Genomic DNA, 26,491 nt, shown 5'->3' on the forward strand with positions numbered 1-26,491 from the left:
AGCTATCGCCTAAAGTGCCGTAGATCTTCGCATATATCTTGTTAGCGACGCTAATGACTCCACCTAAATAATATTAAAATGATTACAACAACAACAACAACAACAACAACAACAACAACAACAACAACAACAACAACGATAACCATTGACGACGCGCAAGTGGAACACCAACAACGGAGAGATCATTGCGAAGAATAGGTGCTAAGAATGGCATTAGCTCCTACACCCAAACAAAAAGCAGAATGAGGGGGTCATCCATCTCTTTATAGTTATATTGCGATGCACGACACAACGACCTGTACAAATGTGACAAACTAGCTACCCCCAACTATAGAGTGGAATGCGGTGAAAAAAATCTCAAAGTAGAGATAAAAACTTCGAGTTCAAAAAATTTGTCGACTTGTCTAAAAATACAATTGTTTCGAGCACACAGAAAATGTGAGTCCGAACATACCACTTGATGAACTCTGGTGTGTCTAACGATTCAGTGTCTTTGCAACGCCAAACCCATGCAATGTTTATCTTCCTTAATACATGATCATCCAGACTAGGCACCCTACCAAAACAAGCTAAGCAGTTCTCCACCAAGAATTGGTGACTGCAGTCCATTCTTCCTGTCACGGCCTTCCAATTAATCGGGAGACCAAGTATATGGGTCACGTCTTCTAGTATCATAGTCATTTTGCCGACTAGAAGGTGAAAGGTGTGAGTTTCAGGCCTCCATCGTTCTATCAAAGCACTCAACAGTGCAGAATGTCATCTCATTGCACCTACTCGCGAAACATGGTGGAACCCAGTTAATGCTAGGGCCCCTGCAACCTATCTCATTATAAGTTTATGGCGGATCAAGTTTTCTAGGCAATAAATTTCTGACAGCCTACAAAAAGAAAAAGTAATAACACAATTTTATTAGCACTATTAAACCAATAATAATAATAATAATAATAATAATAATAATAATAATAATAATAATAATAATAATAATCATCATCATCATCATCATCATCATCATCATCATCATCATCATCATCATCATCATCATCATTGTTTATGCTGAAGTTTAGCTGGTATGTAGCTCGTCCGCCGATGAATATCTTTGAGCTTTCCTGTTGGGATGAGTTATACGTCAGCAGTGATAGAACAAGGAGGTGGGTACCTGCAAAAGACACTTCGACGCTCAAGTAAGTAAGTGAGTAATAAGCTTTGCAGAATGCAATCAATTCAAGGAATCTTCTTACTATTTCTTTTATATCTGAAAATGAGAAGTAATGGTTATATCTTCGAGTAAAGATATTTTAAGCGGAGAGTAACAACATATTTGACATTTTGGTGCAGTTATTGACGGCCAATTTATAACGTTCATGGCCGAGTTATAACTTGTAACCGATGTATAACGGTCATATCACAACCTTCAAGTTTGGCCTGGTGGTATTTTGATGAAACATGTTAAGCTTTTTATTGAGTTATAACTCGGTCATTTTGATAAGGGTATGGATCCCCCATTTCAATGTATTTTATCAAAATAAACTTAAAACAATTAAATGCAATAGTTGTAATTCTCTTTGAAAAAAGAAAAGGAAAAATTTTGTCTTGTCATTAAATTTGAGAGTGGATGGAGTTTCAATTTCCAAGGTCATTCATTTTCCGTTGGTTTTGAGAGACATAACAGTTGAGATTGAGTTGGAATTAAAACATTTTATCAAATGTTTTGATAAACTTATTTGGAATCCCGAATGTTTCATTAAAGTAACTTCAGTTTCATTTAAACTTATTTCAGAAAAGTAAGAGATGAGTAAAAGAGGTTAGTTTTTTTCTTGCCTGTTTCTGATTTTGACTCTTTGCTTTCTTCCTTTCTAGGTTGTGGTAAATGATGGGTGAGAAAAAGGAAAAAAAATTGCATAAAGTTGAGGATGATGGGTCTTATAATTGGTTAAGTGACGATGTGAAGGTTCGTGGGTCTCTTTTTGTTGATAAGAACAGTGTGTGTGAAATAAATAAGTCAAAAATAGTGAAGCCTGGTTTTCGAGTAGAGTTGTTGCCATGCACATGGGTTGAGCATGTCTTTCATAGACACAATCATTTTGAGTATTTTTATATGCATAATTGTGTTTTGGAAGAGTTTTAGGTGAAGTTTCCATTCACAGATTTTGAGTGTAGTGTTTTGAAACAGTTGAATTGTGCTTCATCTCAGTTGCACCCAAATGGTTGGGAGTTTCTGGGATGTTTTGAAATATTGATGGATTTTCTGGAAATGAAACCTTCTTTAGAGCTACTTTTCTCGATGTTCCAGCCGAAAGGGGTTTGGAAAGGTGTCTAGGTAAATTTAAATAGCTTGCCTGATTTTACAATTTTTAAACTGTATAAATCATCGTTTGAAGATTTCAAAGAAATCTTTTTGAAAGTGAAGTGTGTGTGGAAGATGATTTTCCGTTTTATTTGGATGAGCATTTAGGGGAGAAGTTTTCTCTGTTTTGATGTTCTGAATTGCAACAAATTTTAGGTCCAGAGGAGATAAGTCCGATTAATGAGTGTATAATAGCGTACCTGATTGAGGTGGTTGATAGGAGAACTTAATATCGGTATTTGATTTACTTCCATGGGAAGAGGATAGAGCATTTGTGGTGAAATATCTTGGTGAGATCTTGTTGAGCTATTTGTTTAATATATTGTTAATGTGGCTATGTGATTGATAATGTTTGTTTGGTTTGCATGTGGGAAATATCCGGGGTTATGAGCGGTAAGCTTGAGAGCTCATCTGAAGACAAAAAAATTTGCCAAAGAGGGTTCATCTTCTAATCATGGAAAAGTTGATGGAGAGGGGGAGGTAAATCAACCAACTCCCAAGAAGAGAAATTTTGTTTTTAAGAAAAGGAAGGTGGATGTGATTAATCTCGGTGATGATGTTACTGAGAGGGATAAAGAAATTCCGTTGGAGGAGCTTTCAGCATTTGTGACTAAGCAAGAGAAGCTTCATGGGTTCCTCGAGGAAGGAGATGGTTCCTCGGTATGGGATAAGAAATTTTCTTTTATGGTGATAGAGAATGAAGTATTGCAGTCTTCTTCCTACCTAGCCCTGGTTAAGGAGGTCGGAGATGTTACTGTTGATCAGTATCTTCAGGTATTTAAGCCAAAGTTAATTTGTGAATGCTTTGAAAAAGCCAATTTTGTCTTATATACATTGTTGCTTGTTTTAGGTATTGGGTCTTTGGCTGGCCAGTATTGGTCAAAGTTAGGAGGTTCGGCATAATAAGTTGTTAAAAAAATGATGAATCTGTAGGTCTAAGAGAGGAGTTGGACCTGAAAGAGATTGTTATTTTGGATCAGAAAAGGAAATTGGTTAAAAAGGATGAAGAGTTGAAATTGGATAAGAGTAGCCATGATAGAGATGTAGAGTTGTTGAATAAAAAGAAAGATGACCTTTCCAATTTGAATAACTAAGTTATTGAAGTTACTGTGAAGCTAAAAAACATGATGAGTGGCCGTGAGACCGAGATTTTGGATGTGTTTGCCGAAGGATTTGAACGTGCTGTGACTCAAGCCAAGTTATTAGCCCCTGAGGGTGATTTCTTGGCAATGGATCCGAGCAAGGTGGTTCGTGATGGACTTTTGGTGGATGATGAGGATGTTGCCGAGGATGGGGATGACAATCTAGTAGACTGATTTTTTGTAGTTTGTTTAAGAAACTTTTTATTTTGGTAGCTTGAAATGTTTGACTGTTGCCAATTTGTCTTGGCTTTTATTGAAATTTATAATAGGTAGCCTTTAAATTGTCTTCATTTTGATAATATTTAATCACTGTCTGATGATATGGTTGTTGTTTGATGAACCTTGATGCCAATCTGTTTTGGCTATTGAAATTTGTATTAGGTTGAGACTGGTCTTGTTTGCATAACGACTAACTACTTGGTGATTTAGTAGATCAATGTTTGAATGAATTAGGCAATGGCCATGAAAGATTGCCATTAATGTATCTGTCCCCATGACTGAAAGGGGTTTGATAGGATTGAATTTGTTTGAGCGAGAGTATCTTGTTAGTTCACCTTTATTTGGTGATTTGATTGATGATTTAGTTTGATTGCGCAAGTGAAAACGATGTGACTTTGATTTGAACAATTATCGCGAATGGATAAGTGTTGGTGTTTGTTTGATATTTGTTGACTATTGATAATCATAGTTTGGAAGATAGTTGATATAGATCCGATGATGATTGATATAGATCGGATGATTATTGATGTGGATTCGATCGTGATTGATATAGATTGAAAAAGTAGATATAGATAAAAAAAAGTGGATAATAGATATAGATCGGCTTTTTATTGGCATAATGATTTATTATATGAACTTTGTTTACAAAGGTGCAGGTAGGCTTGCCTCATTAAAACCTCTCCAAGCAAAACCAGTTTTGGAAAAAAATCTTGTGAGTAGGAAAAATAGTATAAGCATGTCCCTGTCTTTTAGCTATAATATTGCTTTAAAGAAGAAATATTCCAGGAGTTAGGTAACATGGTATCATCTAAGGATTCGAGCTTATAAGCTCCTTTTCCGAGGACCTCAAGGATTCTGAGTGAGCCCTTCCATTTGGCGACGAGCTTTCCATGGAATGGTGGTCGTCTGGCTTGCTCGGTCTTTTTGAGTACTAAGTCACCAACTTGAAATGAGCGAGGATGGACCTTCTGATTGTACCTCCGAGCTATGTTTTGTTGCATTGCTCGGTGGTGGACAAAGGCTATGTCTCAGACTTCTTCAATTAAATCAAGTTCAGTTCGTTGAGCTTTATCATGATCGGTTGCTTGTGTTCTTAGTGAGGATTAAAAGATCTCCAAGGGAATCATTACTTCAAACTTGTAGACTAAGCGGAATGGGGTTTCTTTAGTAGTAGAGTGTGTTGTGGTGTTATAACCCTATAAGATTTTTGGAAAAAGCTCGGCCCAAAGGCTTTTTGCATCATCAAGTTTCTTTCTCAAAGCATGTAGAACCACCTTGTTAGTAGCTTCAGCTAATCCGTTTGTTTGCGGATATTCATCTGAGGAGAAATGTTGTTTGATTTTTAAGTTCTATAAAAAAGATGCGAAATTATGGTCGACAAACTAGCAACCATTGTCAGTAATAATATGATGGGGTATACCAAATTTGCATATAATGTGCTTCCAAACAAAGGAAATCATTTGTTGTGATGTGATTTTGGCCAGTGGTTGTGCCTCAATCCATTTGGAAAAGTAGTCAATTGGCACAACTAAAAATTTTACCTGTCCTAGTGCAATAGGAAAGGGGCTGAGGATGTCAATACCCCATTGATAGAATGGCCAGCTTACCTTAGAATGATGCAATAGCTTGGCTGACATATGTATTATTGGAGCGTGTTTCTGACAATTTATGCAGGTTTTCACCTTTTGATGGCAGTCTTTCTGTAAGCTCGGACAGAAAAATCCATCTTGGAGAATTTTTTAGGATAAGCTCCGGGCGCCTATATGTGTGCCGCATATTCCTTCATGATCCTCGGCCAAGGCAAGGTCAGCTTCTGACCTGCTTAGACACTTTAAAAGAGGGCAAGTATAGCCTCACCTATGTAGGTTATCATTTAACAATGTAAAGAACGAAGCTTGTCTCCTGGATTTTTTCAAATTAGTGATTTCAGAGGAAATATTTCCAGTTTTTAGATAATGGTTGTAAGGCCATCGCCAATCATCTTTGTCAGTAATGTGGCAAATGTTAATGAAATGGAAGCTTGGTGTAATCAAAGTGGATTGTAAAGGAGTAACAGTGTATGATTGTCTACTGGTGAGCTTTAACAAGATGCCGGATTGGTGATTTTGTTCTCTGGGAATATAATGAATTTCAAATTTTGAAAAATGAGTTATAAGGGTGTTGACAACATCCAAGTATTTTTTTTAAAGGGGATCTTTTACTTGAAAAGATTGATCTACTTGTTGTACTACTAATAAAGAGTCACAGTGTACTTTTATTGCAAAAATATTTAATTCGATGATTGACCTTAAGCCGGCAATGAGAGCTTCATATTTAGCCTGATTGTTGCTAGGCCTTGAAGGAGAAGTGTAGAGAATGTTCCAAAACTATTCCAGTTGGATCTTCTAGAAGAATTCCTGCCCCTGACCCTTGAGGGTTGGAGGCGCCATCGACATAAAGTGTCCATTCTGCTGGCATATCATTGGAGTTGGGAGTAGTAAACTCGACAACAAAGTCAGCTAGGCATTGTGATTTGATTGATCCCTGGGATTGGTATTTAATATCAAACTCAGATAATTCGTTAGACCACTTTATTAGTCGGCCAACCAGTTCTGGTTTTGTGAGCACTTGTCATAGCAGCTGGTTAGTTCGGATATTAATGGTATGACTCTGGAACTAAGGTCGAAGACACCTAGCTAAAAAGACTAAGGCAAGAGCAAGCTTTTCTATCTTTGGATAGCGAAGTTTGGGATTTCCAATGATTTGCTGGTGAAGTAAACAGGTCGTTGGATTTTGTCCCTTTCTGTAACAAGAACAGAACTAATTGCCCAATTAGTTATAGATAGATAAAGATAAAGTTCTTCTCCAAATTCAGGCTTTTGTAAAATGGGAGATTTTGAAAGAATAGTTTTTAAATCGGAAAAACAATTTCACATTTATCATCCCATTTGAAGTTGTTTTCCTTTTTGAGAGATCGAAAAAAGTAGAAAGATTTGGAAGCTAAACAAGGTGAAAATCTTGATAAAGCGACGAGTCTCCCTATTAATCGTTGAAATTTTTTGATTGTTTGAGGAGTTTATATGTCCAAAACAACCCGACATTTTTCTGGATTTGCTTTTATACCTCGGCTTGTCAGTAAAAAGCTGAGGAATTTACCTCCTTGGATGCCAAAGGCAATTTCTTAGGGTTTAACCTCATGTTATATTGTCGAATTTGTGCGAAGATTTCTTCCAGGTCGTCTATGTAGAATTTGCCAACTTTGGTTTTGGCAACCATGTCATCAATGTAAACCTCGATGTTTCGACCAATTTGCTTGGTGAACATTTTGTCCATAAGTCTCTGGTAAGTAGCTCCTGCATTCTTAAGGCCAAAGGGCATAGCTTTACAACAAAAATTACCATATTTAGTTATAAAAGCAGTTTTTTTTGTCAGATGGGTGCATGAGGATCTGGTTATAACTAGAGTATGCATCCATAAAACTTAAAGTGCCATATCCTTATGAGTTATCAACTAAAGTATCAATGGATGGTAAAGGATATGCATCTTTAGGATATTCTTTATTTAAATCAGTAAAGGATGCACATGCGCCATTTACCATTATTTTTCTTTACCATGGATGCTTGTTTCTTTTTAGATCCAAGGTTATGCTTTTTCTGCGCTATAGGTTGGACTGACGAGTTGATTGCCAGCTGATGAGATATTACTGAAGGATCAATGCCTGGCATGTCAGCAGGGGTCCAGGCGAAGAGGTCGTCATTTTTTTGGAGGAAGAGAACGAGTTGTTCCCTTTCAGTATCCTGCATAGTTGAACCTACAAAAGTGAACTTGTTTGGATCGTTAGTTAAAGGGATTTTCTGTAATTCCTCCATTCAGATAGGACGATCTTGAAACTCGGCGCGTGGGTCCAACTCGGATAAAGAAGGGAGCTGAAGCGAATTGTGGACAGCATTTACTTGTGCACCTATAGCTCGGTTGGCCATTTTGAGACTGATGTTATAACAATGCCGAGCTTCACGGTGGTCACTATAAATTGTGGCAAAGAGGTTGTCCTGCACATGAAACTTCACACAAAGATGAATTGTAGATACAATTGCGCCGAACTTATTTAGGAAAGGTCGGCCAAGTATTGATTTGGCTGAGTTGTAGGTTCTTTTTCCTTTTCCCGAGAAGATTGACCCGCAGAAGATAAGTCAGATTGACGTGTGTTGCACTTTTGGATGTGTCCGCTGATGTATTTGTCCAGATGTCCTTGTCGAGCTAAGCGTTCAAGCAAGTCTTTATCTACAACACACTCGTCAGTGGTGTGCTCGTGCTTTTGGTGAAAAGTACAGTACTTTGTGTCTTGGTAGGTTCCTGTCTTTTGAGGAGGTTTGATGAGCTTTGAATTTAATATTTCTTTGATGATTTCCTCCCTTTTGGTGTTGAACTGGGTATAAAAATCATAACGCGGCGCCAATCGAAAGGATTCCTTACTGTTCTGAGTTTTATCGTCATCTTTATTGTTTTGGTTCTTCTCGAATTTCCATGCATGGTGCAATTCTTCAATTTCCATTTGACATTTAGCCTTCTCTCGAAATTCGGCTAAGGTTTTGGGTTTGGCCACTGTGATGGTTTCTTAAAACTTTCCTGCGGAGTCCACTCTTTATAGCATGTAGGTGTACCTCGGGGTGGAGGTCTGGTATGGTCATTGCCACTTTGGTAAAACGGGTGATATAATTCCTTAAAATTTCGTGCTGTCCTTACTTAATAGTGTTTAAATAGTCAGAGTCATGTAGATAGATAGAAGATGCAGTGAACTGATCTTCGAATTGTTTGGCGAGCTCCTGAAAGCGTGAAATAGAATCTGCAGGCAAAGAAGAAAACCAATCAAGTGTAGGACCATCTAAAAACGAAGAAAAACAATGGCATAAAATAGAATCAGAAGCACCGTTGGCGATCATCATAGATCGGAATTTCTTGATGTGCTTTTTCGGGTCTCCTATGCCATCGTAGGGAGTCAATGTGAGCGCTAAGGTGAAGTTCCTAGGTATCCTGAAATTTATAACGTCGGCCGTGAATGGTCCAATAGCGTTATCCAACTCGTCATCATCATCATTTTGTTGATTTCCCTCAGGTCGTTGAGTTTTAGAAATGTGTGTTGGATTAGAATTGTCTTACTCATCCTCTAGTCGCTCATTGTGACTGTCGTTATGCTCAATCTGAGCATTGGTTAGCTCGGCTATTTGATTCGCCATTCATTGATTTTCTTCTGCCATGCACTGATTGGCCTGTTGTAACTCTGTTACCATCCAAAGAAACTCAGATGGTGTGGGAGGAGGTAAGTCAGCCATGATCATGAAAAGGATTTTTGGGACCTATAGAAAGAAGGGTTTTTATTCCGTACCCCATAGTGGGCACCAATTGTTCTTGCTGAAGTTTAGCCAGTGTATAGCTCGTCCGCCAATGAATATCTTCGAGCTTTCCTATCGGGATGAGTTGTTCGTCGGCAGTGAGAGAACAAGGGGGTGGGTACCTGCAAAAGGCACTCCGACACTCAAATAAGTAAGTGAGTAATAAACTTTGCAGAATGCAATGAATTCAACGAATCTTCTTTCCATTTTTTTTATATCTGAAAATGAGAAGTAACAGTTATATCTCCGAATAAAAATATTTTAAGCGGAGAGTAATAGCATATCTAACGTTTTGGTACGGTTATTGACAGCCGATTTATAAGTTTATGGCCGAATTATAACTTATAACCGATGTATAACGGTCGTATCAATCATAATAATAATAATTAATAACTTATTATTAAAAAATACAATAATAATAATAATAATAATAATAATAAATATTATTATTATTATTATTATTATTATTATTATTATTATCACAATAATAATATCGTTATCTTAATAACAATAACATAACATAACAAACTAACACTACACTAACATTCTAACAATAATATAATCATAATAATAATAACAACGGTAATAGTAATAATAATATTTCTACCTACTGATAATAGTAATAACATTTTACTAAGTAATAATAATAATAATAATAATAATAAAAGTTAAATTTTATCCCAAAAATTTACTAATGAAACAAAAATAAATAAATTCATTCATAATTAAAATGCAAAAAAAAAAAAAAACTTACTCATTATTGAAAATGATCCAAAAATTCAATAATATGTTCTTCAGGTAATATAAAACGATTCCGCTAAATAGACAACAGAGAATCTGAACAACATGAATAAAGGGCTGAAAATTTGGCCCAATAAAATTTAAAAAAAAAATACTCCACCCAAATTACCCAACCAAAAAATTTCATTCAGTAATTCAAAAATTTAATCATCCGTATACCTAGTAAATTGAACGTCCAACATATTTTAATTGTATCTAACTAAATCCATTCCAATCAAATAACCATCCACATAAGAATTAAAATAACAATCCGCTACCTACTAAAATGACCATTCAACTAAGAATTAAAATAATCATCCGCATACCTACTAAAATAACCTATCACTACAAGAAAAAGCATATTTTTCGACGAAAAAAATTGACGATTATCTCTCCCGTCAATATTTTATGACAGCTTGTTGTTGATATTTAAAAAAAAGAGATAATTAAAAATAAAACAATAAAATCCATAGCCCGACCGTCCATTTTTTTATGATACTTTAACTCTTTCTTGTTATCATCACATTGTGGACGAAGCAGGAGAAAATACTTTTATTTTAAAATCAACAAATATGACGTCTATTTTATTATTTAAATTATCGACAATATTTATCGTCAATAATTTTAAACGGTCTAGATTGTTTTCTAAAATTAAATAAGTGGTGTTGATTTAATATATAAAAAATAAACGCTTAGAATTTTACTTTTTTTTAAATTAAAATCAACGAATTTGCCCGATTTTTATTACTAAAACAAAGTCGCGCGTCCACTTCCTGCTCCAAAGTTCAGAAACACCATTTCATCACTAACCTCAAATTCACGCCATTTTCACCGCTAACACCACGTCCACTTCCCCCAAATTCTCCATTTCATAACTAACCTCCAAATTCATACCATTTTCAATCGTCATTCTCTGCTGCCGTCGTCGCTCCGTCACGGTTTCGCCGCCGTCGCTCCTCTTGCTCACGCCATCGTCGCGCTCTGTTGCCGCCGTGCTGCTGTCGCTCTCCATGTTCGCGCCACTGTCGCTCCTCTTGCTTGTGCCGCCGTCGTTCCGCTGCTGCCGTGCCGTCGTCGCTCCTCCTACTTTGGTCCTTCTCCGCTCTCTCTCAATCGAGCTCACAAGAACCAAGTATCTTTTTCTGTTACTGTTACTGAACCTTTTTCAAAGCCAACTTCAACCATCGTGCATTACTATTTCTTTGGATAAGGAATGGAATTCATAGTTTCATAATTTATTGTAATGAATCAGGAGGTTTTGTCCTGGTTAATCTTCTTGCTGAGACTTTAAATTGAAATGACTATGGTGTTTTGAATTGTAGAACCTGAATCAATTGGTAAATCAGGTAGGTGATGATATTTTTCTCTTTTGACTCTCCAACTAAGGAGTAGCAAGCATAGCTAGATACACATATTTATGAAATTTGAGGAGTAGAGAGGTTTAGCTTGGTTCTTCACTTGATGTTGTTTATGTGGTGAACGATGATATTGTGTTTTTTCTTAGTTCATGGATAGAGATTAGCTCTGATTTGTTCTACTGAACCTTATTGCAGAACTGATGCAAAAGTAATAGGATGAGATATAGATAATCCTTATATAAATGCCTTTTGTGTTTTGACGTTACTGCACACACCTAATAATGAACTTGAAGATACTAATAGTGAGTAGTTAATGCCTTAATCCAGCAGAATTCCTCATTCACTTTTGTCATAATGTGCACACGTTAGAACACTTGATTCTGTGTAGCTTTAGGAAGCTCTTTTAGAAATTATTTTAGTAGGTAAGCCTTTTAAATTTGTGTTGGATAACATTGGCAACTAGAACTACAAATACAATTGGTAGCAAACTTAGCAGCATGAAGATAGAAACCCAGATAAGATCTAGTACCACATGCATAGAGCAAGTTATAATTTGTGTGAGAGCATATGTTTATTATTTGTGTTCGAGACATGAAAGTTAAAAAATATGTATATATACTTTGTCCAAATATTAACTTAAATAAGCATTTGGGCATTCATACGAACTCCTTTCTACACATTGTAGATAAATAAAAACTTGGACGACAAATGAACTCCTTTCTCTGTAGCAGTGTATTTTCTTGCTCTCTTTGATTTTACCTATGTTTATAAACAGGTTGGAAATAATTTTGGTTGGCGTTGTGCTTTTTGGGTGGAGGTTGCTTTAATGCTTCCATTTGCTATATAGGGGTTTACTTTGAAACCTTTGCAAATGAAAGGTGCATGTTTGTCTTGCATTGATATTATGTCATTTTGTAATGTAATTAACATCTCTAAAATTCTGAACTCTACTTGTTGATACAGGTATGGCTCCAGGTGGTTCAACAAAGGTGCTAGCCGCTGACACAGTTGTGCCAGGAGTTCAAGGTACCATTATGTTTTAGAGTAGTGCTATCTGAGACAACATTAATGCATTTTCTAATAATATATTTCAGTTCATATAGTACCATTCCTCTAACTTAAGATTAAAACAAAGTTCTGCCCACAGAGCAAACCTAGTAGAAGTGGTACACACCAATTATTTTTTAATAAAAATTTAGGTTTCTGTTCTCTTGGCTTGCTTCAATTTTCCATAAACCATTTCATTCATGTGATGGATAGACGTGGAGGCTTCAAATAGCAAAGATGAGTCGGTGTCCTCGAGTGCAGAGGTTGGAGATAAAATCTCACATGAACCTTCCAAGTGAGAACAACACACTTATTCTCCATTTATAAAGTTGTTTCTTTAATGTAAATAAATGATTAATTGGCTCCTATAGTGATCATTGATTATGTATTTCAAATTACAATTGATTGATTCTTATCTTATTTCAGGTCAAAATCTGGAACCCCCGCAATATCAGATCAGTTCTCACAAATTTTTCAAGATATGAAAGAACTTTTGCTTGATAAGATTTTTGTCGTCACTATTCTAGGTATTTGTTCTTCTTACTGGTTTACTTATGCATCAACTTATTTCCTTAACTTTAATTAGTATTGTTGTTAAGTTCATGGCAGAAGCTGCAATATAACCACCTTACTCACTTATGACCTTAGCACCATCATCTCAAACTATACAGCTTCTAAGTTTATGAGTTATTGTTTTGTACGTGTTGTCTCTTCATTCAGTTTTATTACTTGAATATTTGCAGGTTACATAGCATACAACTTTGTTATAGGTGCTTACTCATATTGGGCCCGAAAGCTGGTTATAGCATATATCATATCGTGAGACTTCGTTTGTCTAATGACCACATGTACGTTTATGATTTTATTTACGCGGTTGCTTCTTTCTACAATTCTACTATGAATTTTAACTTGCATAAATAAGATATAGATTGTGTTATTTTAAGATAATACACCGCTTAAACCATAATATTATTTGTATAATTATTGTTAAACCAAGGACATACATTTTACCTTGGCAGACTAATGCAGATATGATGTTTGGAGGAATCACAGTTGTATCTTGTATGTGGAATATTGGGCACATTAGCAGGAGGCATTGCTCTTGATTTCATGACTAACTCCCTATCAAATGCATTTAAGGTTGATGAGATTTTGCCACTTCTTCATACCTGTTTGCGGCTTGCCCTTCATACCAGAGTTCCACTTTTATATTTAAATGTTTGCAGCTTCATACCAGGGTTGGAAGAGAACGGTGAGGGGGGCGACGATGTCAAGAGCTTTGAGGTGACGACGATGACAGTTGCGGGAGAGATTAACGTCGGTGAGGGGGTGCAAAACGGAGTCACTAACAGAGTTGGAGGAAAACTTGGTGCGGCGGTGAGGGAGCAACAGTGTCAAGAGCTTTGCGGCGACGACAATGACGGTTGCGGGAGAGATCGACGCCGTCGAGGGAGTGGTGGGGTGCAAAACGTACAATATATGAATGTGTAATAACCGTATGTAGTGGTTTAGCGTTTAGGTGCTAATCCTAATTTTTTCAAATTTTAAAATTTGATATTAATTGTTTAATTAATTAAGAATCTGAATTTTAATTTCAAATTTATCTTCCCTTTTTAAACCATTGTTTACTATATACATTGTTTTCTTATACTTTTCCAATGTAAAATCACGAATCATTTTTTTCACTCCTCACTCACTCAAACAACCTCCCTCTTCTTTCTTTCTTCTTCCCTGGATAACTCTTTCTTCTTCCCTGGATAACTCTTTCTTCTTCTTCAAATGGGTTTCACGAAACCCTCAGCATACACAACCGTAAACCCAAAACACAGATATAAAGACCGCCCTCATCCCCCTCAACTACACGTGTCGGACATGCAAAGAGGGGTGCTGCAAAATATAACTTGCGTTTGGGAATGACCAGGCCACTTGCAAAATGCAGGTAGCGTTTGGTGTTGGGTATATGAAGATGGTAAGATGACAAAATCTTATATTTATGTAGTGGTTTCAAGGCACGATTAGATCGCTTTCTTTAGAGAGATATTTGTCCCCACACTTAGTTGCTATAGGGTTAATGACAATAATCTCCCAAGATACAATGAAACCTAAGAATTTCTTAATTAGCAATAGTAAGAAATTCTCAACTCTCTTGAACAAAAAAAATCTCTTAATGGTTGAGTAATTTGTACACTTAGTACGTCATATCTGAAATAGTGAACAAGGACTTATTTATACATATTGCACATAGCAATTATGATTAGTTACGTATACAAATGGTTGTATCTTTTCTATTGCCAATAGATACAATGTTTTGAACATACACAACTCTTAAAGAGTTGTGTCCCTTTAGCCAGTAGACACAATATTTTGAACATACACAATCCTTAAAAGGTTGTGTCCCTTCAACCAAATGGTACTAAACGGTTAGTAACCGTTTATTAATATTAATAATATTAATAATAATATCAATAATATTAATAATATTAATTAATCAAATTTGTAAATACGCTTCAATCCCCCACTATTTACAAAATTTAAATATCATACAAGTATATGCATAAAGAATGTATCACTAAGATTAAACATTCTTTTAGTGTAAATTTTAAAGTTCTAACGAAGTAATAGGTGTCTAATCGATTAAACCTATACTCCATATGCTAGTACCAAAAATCACACACATTACTTATACCCTCCAAGTTCAAGAGTTTACAATTTTAAGCACTTATATGGCCTTGTGCTCATCCTGGTTTCATGAATATTTACGAGAATAAAACCTCTAAAATTCTCGATTAGAGCGGCACCACTCTTATATTCATATAGGTGGAATCTTTTTATAGATAATATTATCATTCCATTAAGAGTTTAAACTCACCCTCCTAATTTATTGTAAATAGCACTAAATCCTATACCTTAGTGCTCCAATTGCTAAATAACTTGTTATTACCCATTAAACCTTGAAACTAGTGGTCTACTAGAATAAGGTTGGGTTCCCATCATTTAGCAATAATAGGTTTTAATCCCATTTTAGCAGTAGTTTCTTTGATTTTATCCCTTGACAAACCTTTAGTCAAAGGATCTGCTAAATTTCCTTGAGATCTTATATAAGTAATGGTAATTACACCATCATCTATTAGTTGCCTCACAAACTCATGTCTCAAACTTATATGTCTAGACTTTCCATTATAAAACTTGTTATATGCTCGAGACATGGTTGATTCACTATCACAGAAGATTGAAATGGCTGTCGTCTGCTGTGGCCACAACTTTATATCATATAACAAATTTCTTAAACATTCCGCTTCTTTACCTGCGGCTGATAAAGCTACAAACTCAGCCTCCATAGTAGAATGTGTAATACATGTTTGTTTCTTTGAGGCCCAACTTATTGCTCCACCACCTATGGTGAAAATCCATCCTGAAGTGGATTTGTTATCACTAAGATTTGTAATCCAACTTGCGTCGGAATAACCTTCTAAAACTGCGGGATAATCACTATAATGTAATCCCAAGTTTATGGTTTTCTTGAGAAAACCAAGAACTCTTGTTATAGCTTTCCAATGTTGATTGCTAGGCTTTCCTGTAAACCTTGATAATTTGCACACAGCAAATGCTATATCAGGTCTAGTACAATGCATTGCATACATTAAACTTCCTATAGCACTAGCATATTCTAATTGTGCTATAGGTCTTCCCATGTTTCCTTCTAATTTAAGATTAGGATCATACGGCGTATTGGATTCTTTAATTGTGAGATGATCAAACTTCATTCTTATGCACCTTTATGCCTAATATTGTATCAACTTCATTCAAATCCTTCATCTTGAATTTAGAAGTTAGATACTCTTTCGTTATACGAATTCCTTCTAAATTTGTTTCGATGATTAACATATCATCAACATATAAACAAATAATTACTCCATAATCTTTAGTAAATTTTGAGTAAATACATTTATCCGCACTATTATGTGAGAAGCCATTCGATAACACCACTGAATCAAACTTCTCATGCCATTGTTTAGGCGCTTGTTTTAGCCCATACAAAGACTTAATTAATTTGCAAACTTTCTTTTCATTTCCGGGTAGCACATAGCCTTCCAGTTGCTCCACATAAATTTCTTCATTAAGATCTCCATTTAAAAAAGCCGTTTTAACATCTATTTGATGTATATGAAGCTTATGTATGGATGCTAATGCTATAAGAGCCCTAATAGAAGTCATTCTTGCCACAGGTGCGTAGGTATCAAAATAGTCTAGACCTTCTTGTTGTCTAAACCCCTTGGCCACTAACCTTGCTTTAAAGGTTTGTAATGAACCATCAGTGTTGTACTTTCTTCTAAATACCCACTTACATCCTATAGGCTTTGATCCTGGAGGCAAATCAACCAAGACCCAAGTATTGTTAGATAATATTGAGTCCATTTCATCGTTTATTACTTCTTTCCAAAAAGCAGAATCCCTTGAAGCCATAGCCTCTTTGAACATTTGAGGATCACCCTCTATGTTCATCACAATAGAAATCTTGTTTGTTACAGAATTCCTAGTTCCTTCTACCAAAAAGGTGATAGCCTGAGAAGAAATAAAATCTGGACCCAAGTCCTTTTCTTTTCTTACTCTCAAACTCTTCCTTGGTTCAATCAACTCTTTGTCGTTTAGACGTTTATTATTTTGATTATTTATTTCTTATGAAATATTAGTATCATTTTGGAGATACTCTGAATTAGAAGTTGAATCATTGATAAATTTATTTTCAATAAATTCTACTTCTCTTGATTCAACAACTACATTAGACACTAAGTCTAATATTCTATATGCTTTAGAATTTTGAGCATATCCTATAAAAGCGCCTTTTATGGCTCTTGGCTCCAATTTGGTTCTCTTTTGATCAGGAACTCGATAAAAGGCTAAACACCCCCACACTTTAAGATAATTTAAATTAGGTTTCCTTCCTTTCCAAATTTCATAAGGAGAAACCTTTCTATGTCTTGATGGTATCCTATTATGGATATGACATGATGTCAATAATGCTTCACCCCACAAATTGTAAGGAAATTTTGCATTTAGTAACATTGAATTAACCATATCCACTAAGGTACGGTTTTTCCTTTCCGCCAAACCATTTTGTTGCGGAGTATATGGAGCGGAAGATTCATGCACAATACCATGTAATTCACAAAAGTGATCAAATTCATTAGAAAAATATTCTCCACCTCGATCACTACGAAAAACTTTTATTTTCTTATTATGCATATTTTCTACTTCCATTTTATATTTCTTAAACATTTCAAAAGCTTCATCTTTATTTCTAAGCAAATACACATAAGTAAATCTAGAACAATCATCAATGAAGGTTATAAAGTATCTTTTTTATCCTCTTGTAATATTGTCATTTAGTTCACAAATATCACTATGAATCAATTCTAATAAATGTGTATTTCTTTCAACCTTAGGAAAAGGTTTCTTAGTAATTTTAGATTGTATGCAAATATCACATTTCTTATTAAAATCCTTGTTACTAAGATCAATATAGTCATTCTTTTGCATATATTCAATTGATTTGTAATTTAAGTGTGCTAATCTACTATGCCATAAATCACAAGAATCAACAACATACAAGGAAACATTCACTTTATTAATACTAAGTTTAAACATGCCTTCAGTACAATATCCTTTTCCTATGAATACATCATGCTTAAGCAGGATCACTTTATCGGATTCCATTACAACTTTGAATCCTTTCTTACACAAGAGACTAACAGAAACTAAATTTTTTCTCAAATCTGGAACATGAAGTACATTTATTAAACTTAATTTCTTTTCAGATGTAAAATTTAATTCCACACTTCCTTGACCACAAACTTTGGCTGAGTTATCATTGCCCATCAATACTTCTCTATTGTTCACTTCTTCATATGTTTTGAATTGGTTGCGATCATTGCAAACGTGAACAGTAGCCCCAGAATCTAACCACCACTCAAGTGATTTTCCTTGTGTTGCTATGTTAACTTCTGTAACCATGCCAATATGCATGTTTTGTACTTTTTTTACAACCATAGCAATTAGATCCTTTTCTTCCACTAAGTTGGTCTTTGATGCTTCCTTTTTCAGAAGTCTACATTCTTTGATATAGTGTCCTTTCTTGTGACAATGATAACACTCTCTTTGTCTCTTCTTATCTTGCTTTGAATCTTTAGAGAACTTTCTTTTCTTCTTATTGATGTTATTTTCATCAATATGATTCACTTTAGAACTTTGAGAAAGATACACAGCATCACGTTTTCGAGTTTCTTCCTCTATACGTATATGCCTTAGTAATTTCTCAATTGTGAAGTCCTCACCAAGATGTAAAAGTTTCTTCCTATAACCATTCCAAGATGAAGGCAATTTTGAAATAATTGCTCCAACTTGTAATGATTCAGGCATCACCACTTGTAGATCACGAAGTCTACTTACAAGGATTTGTAATTCATGAATTTGATCCATGACAGACATAGTATCATTCATAATAAATTCAAAATATTTCATCATGATAAACTTATCTGTTCCTTGTCATTCGGTATTGTACTTTTCTTCCAAAAACTTCCAAATCTCTAATGGTGATTGAATTGACATGTAGAGATCATAGAGTCGGTCGGATAAAGTGTTGAGGATATGACCTCGACATGCGAAAGTATCTTCATCACGTTTCTTCTTCAATTGAACGATCTTTTCTTTCTCTTCCGGTGTGACGTTTTCAGCGGCATCGACAATTGGTGTAGTCTTTGGGTCAATCACATATGCAAGCTTGAGAACCGAAAGAAGAAACATCATCTTGTCTTTCCAACGGTTGAAGTTCGTTCCATCAAAGCGATCTAACTTGACAAACTCTTGATTCATGACCTTGAACGTGGTGTTTTAATCTTGTGCCATCTTCAACTAATATCTCTCTAAAATTGTTGGGTATATGAAGATGGTAAGATGACAAAATCTTATATTTATGTAGTGGTTTCAAGGCACGATTAGATCGCTTTCTTTAGAGAGATATTTGTCCCCACACTTAGTTGCTATAGAGTTAATGACAATACTCTCCCAGGATACAATGAAACCTAAGAATTTCTTAATTAGCAATAGTAAGAAATTCTCAACTCTCTTGAACAAAAAAAAAATCTCTTAATGGTTGAGTAATTTGTACACTTAGTACGTCATATCTGAAATAGTGAACAAGGACTTATTTATACATATTGCACATAGCAATTATGATTAGTTACGTATACAAATGGTTGTGTCTTTTCTATTGCCAATAGATACAATGTTTTGAACATACACAACTCTTAAAGAGTTGTGTCCCTTTAACCAATAGACACAATGTTTTGAACATACACAATCTTTAAAAGATTGTGTCCCTTCAACCAAATGGTACTAAACGGTTAGTAACCGTTTATTAATATTAATAATATTAATAATAATATCAATAATATTAATTAATCAAATTTGTAAATACCCTTCATTTGGCACGTTTTACGCAGTCAACGCCCATCTTGGTCTGTATGCATACAAGGAACAATTTGGTCCACGTTTCATCTTCTGGTGGTATACTCTGCAAAACGTGTTATATTTGGCAACCGTCGTCTTATTTTTTTTGTTCTATGCAAAACGTGGCTTACATTTTGTAAGCTTCTGTATCTGCAGATTTATATCCGAGTATTATACATTATGTATCAATATATTTATATTATGCTAATTTTTTTCTATTAATAAATTAATTTCTGAATTTGTTGTGTGTATATACATTATCATTATTTATCGTTGCATAATATAATAATTACTGACTAGACTTGCTATTTGGATCAAACCAAATGCATCGGAAACTCCTTTGCCTTGAAAGATACCAAGAAATGGACAAGTTGTTAAAACATATTTCTCTACATCATGTCATAAATAGACGTGTTTTATTGTAATTAACACACCGAAGAAAAAATATTTTAATTTAGTTTCTCCATCTATCAAAACATTACTGTAATTAGCATAATAATAAAGACATATATATAAAAGATTTGTGTTATTCGTTCAAGGACCTTGCGAATTAGTTGGAAGGAATACTTTGAAAACATTACCAATTTACCATTATTGTTACAACAGCATATTTTAAACACAATTTGAAAGTGTGAATTTCAGTGATCACTAAGGACAAATCACCTATTCCAATATTTAGTGCTCCGATATTTAGTGTACTATTTTGCACTTTTCTATTATATAATTTTTTTTATTCATAATTTTTGTGTGATTATATAATTTCACCATTAACAATGGCTTAATGTTACTATTGATAATTTAGAATAATACATTATACATGCCCCAAAAGTCAAAGAAATTATGTATGTCCATAAAGCATGCCGAATATAGTGTGTTGCTCTTAAATTGGCAATAAGACTGACTTTATTAGTATATTTTTCTAAAGCCTTTATTATTACACCTGTGTGTATTGCATGAATTTATTATTATTTATGCAACTAGTTTGAAGTTATTTTGCCCAATAATTAGGGGTGATCATGGATCGAATCCGATCCACATATTCGCGGTATTTATCCGAATCCGATCCGAAAATTGCGGATATAGATCCGATCCGCAAGGCTTTCGGATCGGATCGGATCGGATCCGCACACTAATCGGATCGAATTGCGGATTGTGTTGGTATCCGCATATCCGCGTATCCGCAAAAATAAAGAAATAAATAAATAAATATTTTTTTATGTTTTATTTCAACTAATAATTATCATATATGTTGTATTATTTTAATTTATTATTTAAGAAAAGTATGTTTAATATTATTTTAAGAGTAAACATATTTAAAAGAATAGAAAAATGAATTTTATTGATATTTTTTTAATAAAAATAAGTTTTTAAAAATATTTTTGTGTTTTGCGGATATATCCGATATCCGATATCCGATCCGATCCGATCCGCACATTGATCGGATCGGATCCAATCTTAAAAACTGCGGATATTGGATCCGATCCGATCCGATGATTTTAGTGCGGATCGGATCGAAATTTTGGCCATATCCGATCCGATCCGATCCGCGTGCAGCCCTACCAATAATTATAATTTTAGGATATACGAGGAGTAAATAGATAAAAATATACATAAAAATTTTAAAATGAATAAAAATATATATAAAAAATTATAAATATTAAAATGCATTCCAAATTTTGTTTTACATGAATAAACTAAAAGTATCATATCGTTCGTAAAAATTTAATATTTAAATTTTTTTGTATGTATTTTTATTCATTGAAAATAATTTTTGCCATTTTTTTTTATATTTATGAATCTTAGTAAATAATCTTAAATTTATAGACTTATACGTATTTGTAATCATTATTTGGATTTTGTAATATATATATATATATATATATTTTTCCTTAATCGTTAAATTTCTAAGTATTTTGAATACATTGTAAATTTGTTTTTTAAGTTTTTCTTTTATTAGTTTATAACTTCAATTAAAATTTTTGAAGGTTGATAGAAGATTAAAAAAAAATAAAATGATCAGATAAGTCTCTTATTTTTAGAATCGTAAATTTCCGTTAGTCTAAATATTATGAGACATTTTAATATTATTTTAATATGAATTTTCATTAACACTTAACTGTATATTGATATGGATACACAATGCATTCAACTCAAATTGGTATTTTAAATTTGGTTAAAACTTGAGTGTTTTAACCAAATTTATTCATTCACACCTATAAAATCCTAACCTCCAAACATTTATTTTTGTCATATAATCTTTTTCGTCTCCACTTTTCCTTGCTGCTATTATTCATAATATTCTCTTTTAAAGCTCTGAAAAGTCGTTCTTGTAAAATCCTAATTTCCAAATCTTCATCATTTGTTCTTCTTTTTCTATTCTATGTTGTTCTTTTTCTCATCTTTATATCTAAGTTGAACCTGGTTTATTAGATAAATTTGATTAGCATTATTAATACATACTCAATGCAATTAGGTATTTTTTAAAAATTATTCATTATTTAATCTTTAAAAAAAAACTAAAAAACAAGCAACTTTCTATAAATGTAGATATTTAAATTAATTAAATAATATTATTTAAATCAAAAGGCCGACTAAAAGCTGGAAATTTAAAGGAGAAGTAACATTTCTCATAGTAGAAATAGGATAATACACAATAAACCTCCCATCCCATAATATTCATAATATTGGCTACAATAAGATAGTAGTGGCACTAGCTAATGGTATTTGTTCATTGGTTTAATTGAATCACTGAAAAACTCCTTTAGATTATCTGGTTTTCTATTTATCTATGTATCATGTCAGCCTATTTAAATTTTTACATATTGGATTTTGCTTTTAAATGTGTACCTATTTGAATGTTAGTATCAAAGCTGTTGAGGCAGATTGTAAATACCTAATTTGAAGCGAGTTAGAAATTTTGGGAACTATTTGGGACATCATCTCAAAAAATAAATATATTTGTTTATATATTGATAATGTTAGAATTTTATTCTAAGAGGTATTCTCCGTATACAAGCGTTTTTTCATACAAGTCATTTATATTCACGCGTTTTTTACGTTTTTTTTTCATGCCTCTTTTTTTTCTTCTTTTTCTTTCTCTGTGCCTCCTCTTCTTCTTCTTTTTCGTAATTTTTCTTTCTCGTTATCGTCGTCATCAACACCACCTCTTCCTCCTCCTTCTCTTCCTTCTTCTTTTTTCATTGAAATTCTCCTCCTTTCATTTTCTCTTTCTCCTTCATCATCAGTTATCTCGTTGTTGAAGATAATAAATAATTCAGGTTCAGATTGTCAATTAAATCAGAATAAAATTGATTATTGTTTTAAATCCAAGGCTAAGGTGTGGTTCAATTTAGAAGAAAAAATATAGCATTAGAGGAAACATTTTTTCTGTAGCAAATTTAAGTGTAGTACGAAGATATTTGGGTATAACACGAAGATATTTGGGTGTATTTTTATTCTAATAAGTTCTGCATAATTCAAAATTCTTCTTCTTCCTCTTTCTCATCTTCTACTGTTTCTTCTTTTTTTTTTTTATCATCATCATCATCACCATCTTCTTCTTTTTTTTTCTTATTCATCTTTTTTTTTTTATTTTACCTTCTCAAGTTTCTTCTTTTTTACTCTTTTAACAAGAATAAAAACAAAAAAAAATCAAACAAAAAAGAAGAAGAAACACATAATACTGCAAAATTACTTGAAAGAGGATGAACTTACATTCATTTAACTAAAAGAAAGAAAGAAATAAGGAAAAAAAGAAGAAGAAAAAACGCAGCATTAGAAAAAATATTTTTCTGTATTTGCAGCAAATTTGGGTGTAACACAAAGATATTTAGGTGTAATACGAAGATATTTGGATGTATTTTAAAAATTTTTGGGTGTATTTTATTCTGATAAGTTCTGCATAATTCAAAACTTTTCCTCTTTCTCCTTCTCATCTTCTACTATTTCTTCTTTTTTTTATCATCATCACAATCTTTTAATTTTCTTCTTTTTTTTTTCTTATTCATCTTTTCATTTTTATTTTACCTTCTCAAATTTCTTCTTGTTTTACTCTCTTAACAAGAATAAAAACAAAAAAATCAAACAAAGAAGAAGAAGAAACACATAATGCTGCAAAATTACTTGAAAGAGAATGAACTTACATTCATTTAACTACAAGAAAGAAAAAAATAAGGAAAAAAAGAAGAAAAAAACGCAGCAGTAGAGAAAATATTTTTCTGTATTTGCAGCAAATTTGGGTGTAACACGAAGATATTTGGGTATAATACGAAGATATTTAAGTGTATTTTAAGAATTTTTGGGTGTATTTTTATTCTGATAAGTTCTGCATAATTCAAAACTCTTCATCTTCCTCCTCTTCATCTTCTACTGTCTACTGCTTCTTCTTCCTCATCTTATTTCCTTTTCTTATAATTCTTCTTGGGAGAAAAAATTAAATAAAGAAGAAAAAAATACATAATATTGCAAATCAATAGAAAGAGGAGTAGAAAAAAATGCAGCAGCAACAACGGTAATAAAAAAATAACAATGAAGATGAAACACACAAAGAAAAAGGAGAAACACAAAGAAAAAGGAGAAGAAGAAGAAGAAGGAAGAAGAGGAGGAGAAAGAGGAACGTGAAGAAGAAGAAGTGTCTTCCATAATGGTGAGTGAGAGCACGCTTTGGAAATGGTTAAGTGACGCGGGTGTTATCACGCTCCAGTAGGTGAATGTAGTTTTTGTTAGTTTGGCCCAACTTGTAAGACTTGTAAGCCAAAAAAACTTGTATGTGTAGCATAGTTCTTATTCTCATTGTAATCTAATTTATTAATATAGAAATTAATTTGGATGGTTTTGTAATTATTAAAAAATTATTAGTTAATTATATTGACAGTTAGTTAACTCTCTGATAGAAAAAACACGACTGTTCATAAAAAGTATAATTTGGATCCTCAATTCTAATTATCATAATCCAAGTTGGTAGTTCAAGAATTAAAAGTCCCAAATTTAAATTTAAAATTATTAACAATGACTAATGATTCATAAATTATTAGTTTTATGAAATAACTAACAGATAAATAAAATAGTATAATTTTTGAAATTCTATTTATGTTTATTGGATAAAAAAATAGACAGAATAAATAGCCATACTTTGAGCATAAAAAATAGAGTTGATATTTTGTTATAAAGAAAATGAGTACGTGAAAAGAAATATGTATTCTCAATTTTTTTTTTTTAAGTTGGTAGATCTTCCGTATTTTTAAAATTTGGTTGTTACCTTATTATAAATTAACTTTTTAATGAATTAGTATAAATATGAACCAATTGTGAAAAAAAAAAAACTATTTTTTATTTTTAAATATTTTTAACTCTTATCTTCAAACATACATAATCTAAAAATATGTTTTATGACAGTAAAATAATGAATATATAATTTATAAATTTATTCAGAAGAAAAATAAGTATAAAAAAAAAATCAATCTCAAGAGTAGCATAGTTAAAAAAAAGTAAGAACATATCTTTTTTATTCAAAAAGCTATGTTAGAATAAAAATTTAGAAAAATTATAAATTTAATAAAAATACAAATCACCATGCCAATTTATATTAATATCTTTTATTTATTTTTATTTTTAGTAAAACATTCTTTAAATTATTTATAAATAGAATAAATATGCATTATTTAAACATGAAAAAGAAATTACAGATATTTTATTGTGGAGAGAATAAATTCATAAAAAATATATTTAACTTGATCATTCTTTCATTTTTTTTAATTTTGTTGTTATTTTATTATCAATCAAATTTTTAATTCATTGGAATTGTATGAAATAATTGTTAAAGAAAAAAATATTTTTTTCATTTATCTCTAAACATATATGATTTATAAATATATTTTTATGATAGTAAAGTAATAAATAAGTTATTTATGAATTTACTCAAAAAAAATAAACATGACTAAAAGTGGTTAGAGTCTCAGAGGTTGAAGTTGCTTTCATTATCTTTGTGGTATGAGTTTAGGCATTGAGAAGAAGAAGAAAAAAGATTAGGGAAAGAATATCCTAGATGAAAGAGAAAAAACTAATTCTGCATTTATTTTATAGAAGAGAACCCAAAATGAGAAACTTAAGTTCTAATCCTTCACTACAATGATATATAAGGCAGTTAGATGTCACTTACTCTACCAATCACTCACTTGTAACAAATTGAATGAATTACAACCACATATATTCTTCATCATTTATCATTCTAACTATACAACTAACTCTAATAATTCTTTAATTACTTCTAACTAACGATAACTAATTAAAGTGAGTATCTAATTAGGTAATAGTAGCATAATAAAAGATCGTAAGATTATGTATTTTCTATTTTATTGAAACAGTTATGCTAGAATAAAAATTTAGATAGATTATAAATTCAACAGTAACACTTAAGTAAGAGTTTCTTTTGAGTTTGCGTGATCGTTACATAGACATTCTTTTTCTTCTTTTATTTGCTTTATGTTTTTTTTTTTTTTGAGTTCACTAAGGATCGAACTATAGACCATAGTTATCAGAGCCGAACCGGTGATCGAACCGATCAGATTATTAAATCACTAGGTTATTGGTTCAACCGGTGGGTCACTGGTTGAACCGATTGACCCGGTCCTATGTAAATAAAAAATAAAATATAGTAAAAAATTTACACTTAAAAATTTAAAATACATATTTTTACTAATAGTTTAAAAATATCTAGCTATTCTAAAC

At 32.9% G+C, this 26,491-nt stretch overlaps 2 protein-coding genes and 1 pseudogene across 2 annotated transcripts; 1 reads left to right on the top strand and 2 right to left on the bottom strand.

The window, feature by feature from the left end:
* Positions 1 to 10,864: 10,864 nt before the first annotated feature.
* On the top strand, positions 10,865 to 13,082 carry LOC110270297 (uncharacterized). Its single transcript, XM_088507460.1, has 7 exons — positions 10,865 to 10,986; positions 11,107 to 11,120; positions 11,177 to 11,200; positions 12,176 to 12,238; positions 12,473 to 12,554; positions 12,686 to 12,786; positions 13,003 to 13,082. The coding sequence occupies exons 1-7, from the start codon at positions 10,865 to 10,867 to the stop codon at positions 13,080 to 13,082; spliced, it is 486 nt and encodes a 161-aa protein (XP_088363586.1).
* A 2,167-nt stretch (positions 13,083 to 15,249) lies between these two features.
* LOC148572339 (secreted RxLR effector protein 161 pseudogene) lies at positions 15,250 to 15,951 on the bottom strand (annotated as a pseudogene).
* A 61-nt stretch (positions 15,952 to 16,012) lies between these two features.
* Positions 16,013 to 18,745, bottom strand: LOC148572340 (uncharacterized). Its single transcript, XM_088507461.1, has 3 exons — positions 17,908 to 18,745; positions 16,216 to 16,752; positions 16,013 to 16,119 (listed from the first exon to the last, which is right to left on the bottom strand). The coding sequence occupies exons 1-3, from the start codon at positions 18,743 to 18,745 to the stop codon at positions 16,013 to 16,015; spliced, it is 1,482 nt and encodes a 493-aa protein (XP_088363587.1).
* Positions 18,746 to 26,491: the final 7,746 nt, after the last annotated feature.

This window comes from Arachis ipaensis, chromosome B3 (assembly GCF_059453495.1).
Source record: "Arachis ipaensis isolate K30076 ecotype BB chromosome B3, ASM5945349v1, whole genome shotgun sequence".
NCBI classification, from domain to species: domain Eukaryota; kingdom Viridiplantae; phylum Streptophyta; class Magnoliopsida; order Fabales; family Fabaceae; genus Arachis; species Arachis ipaensis.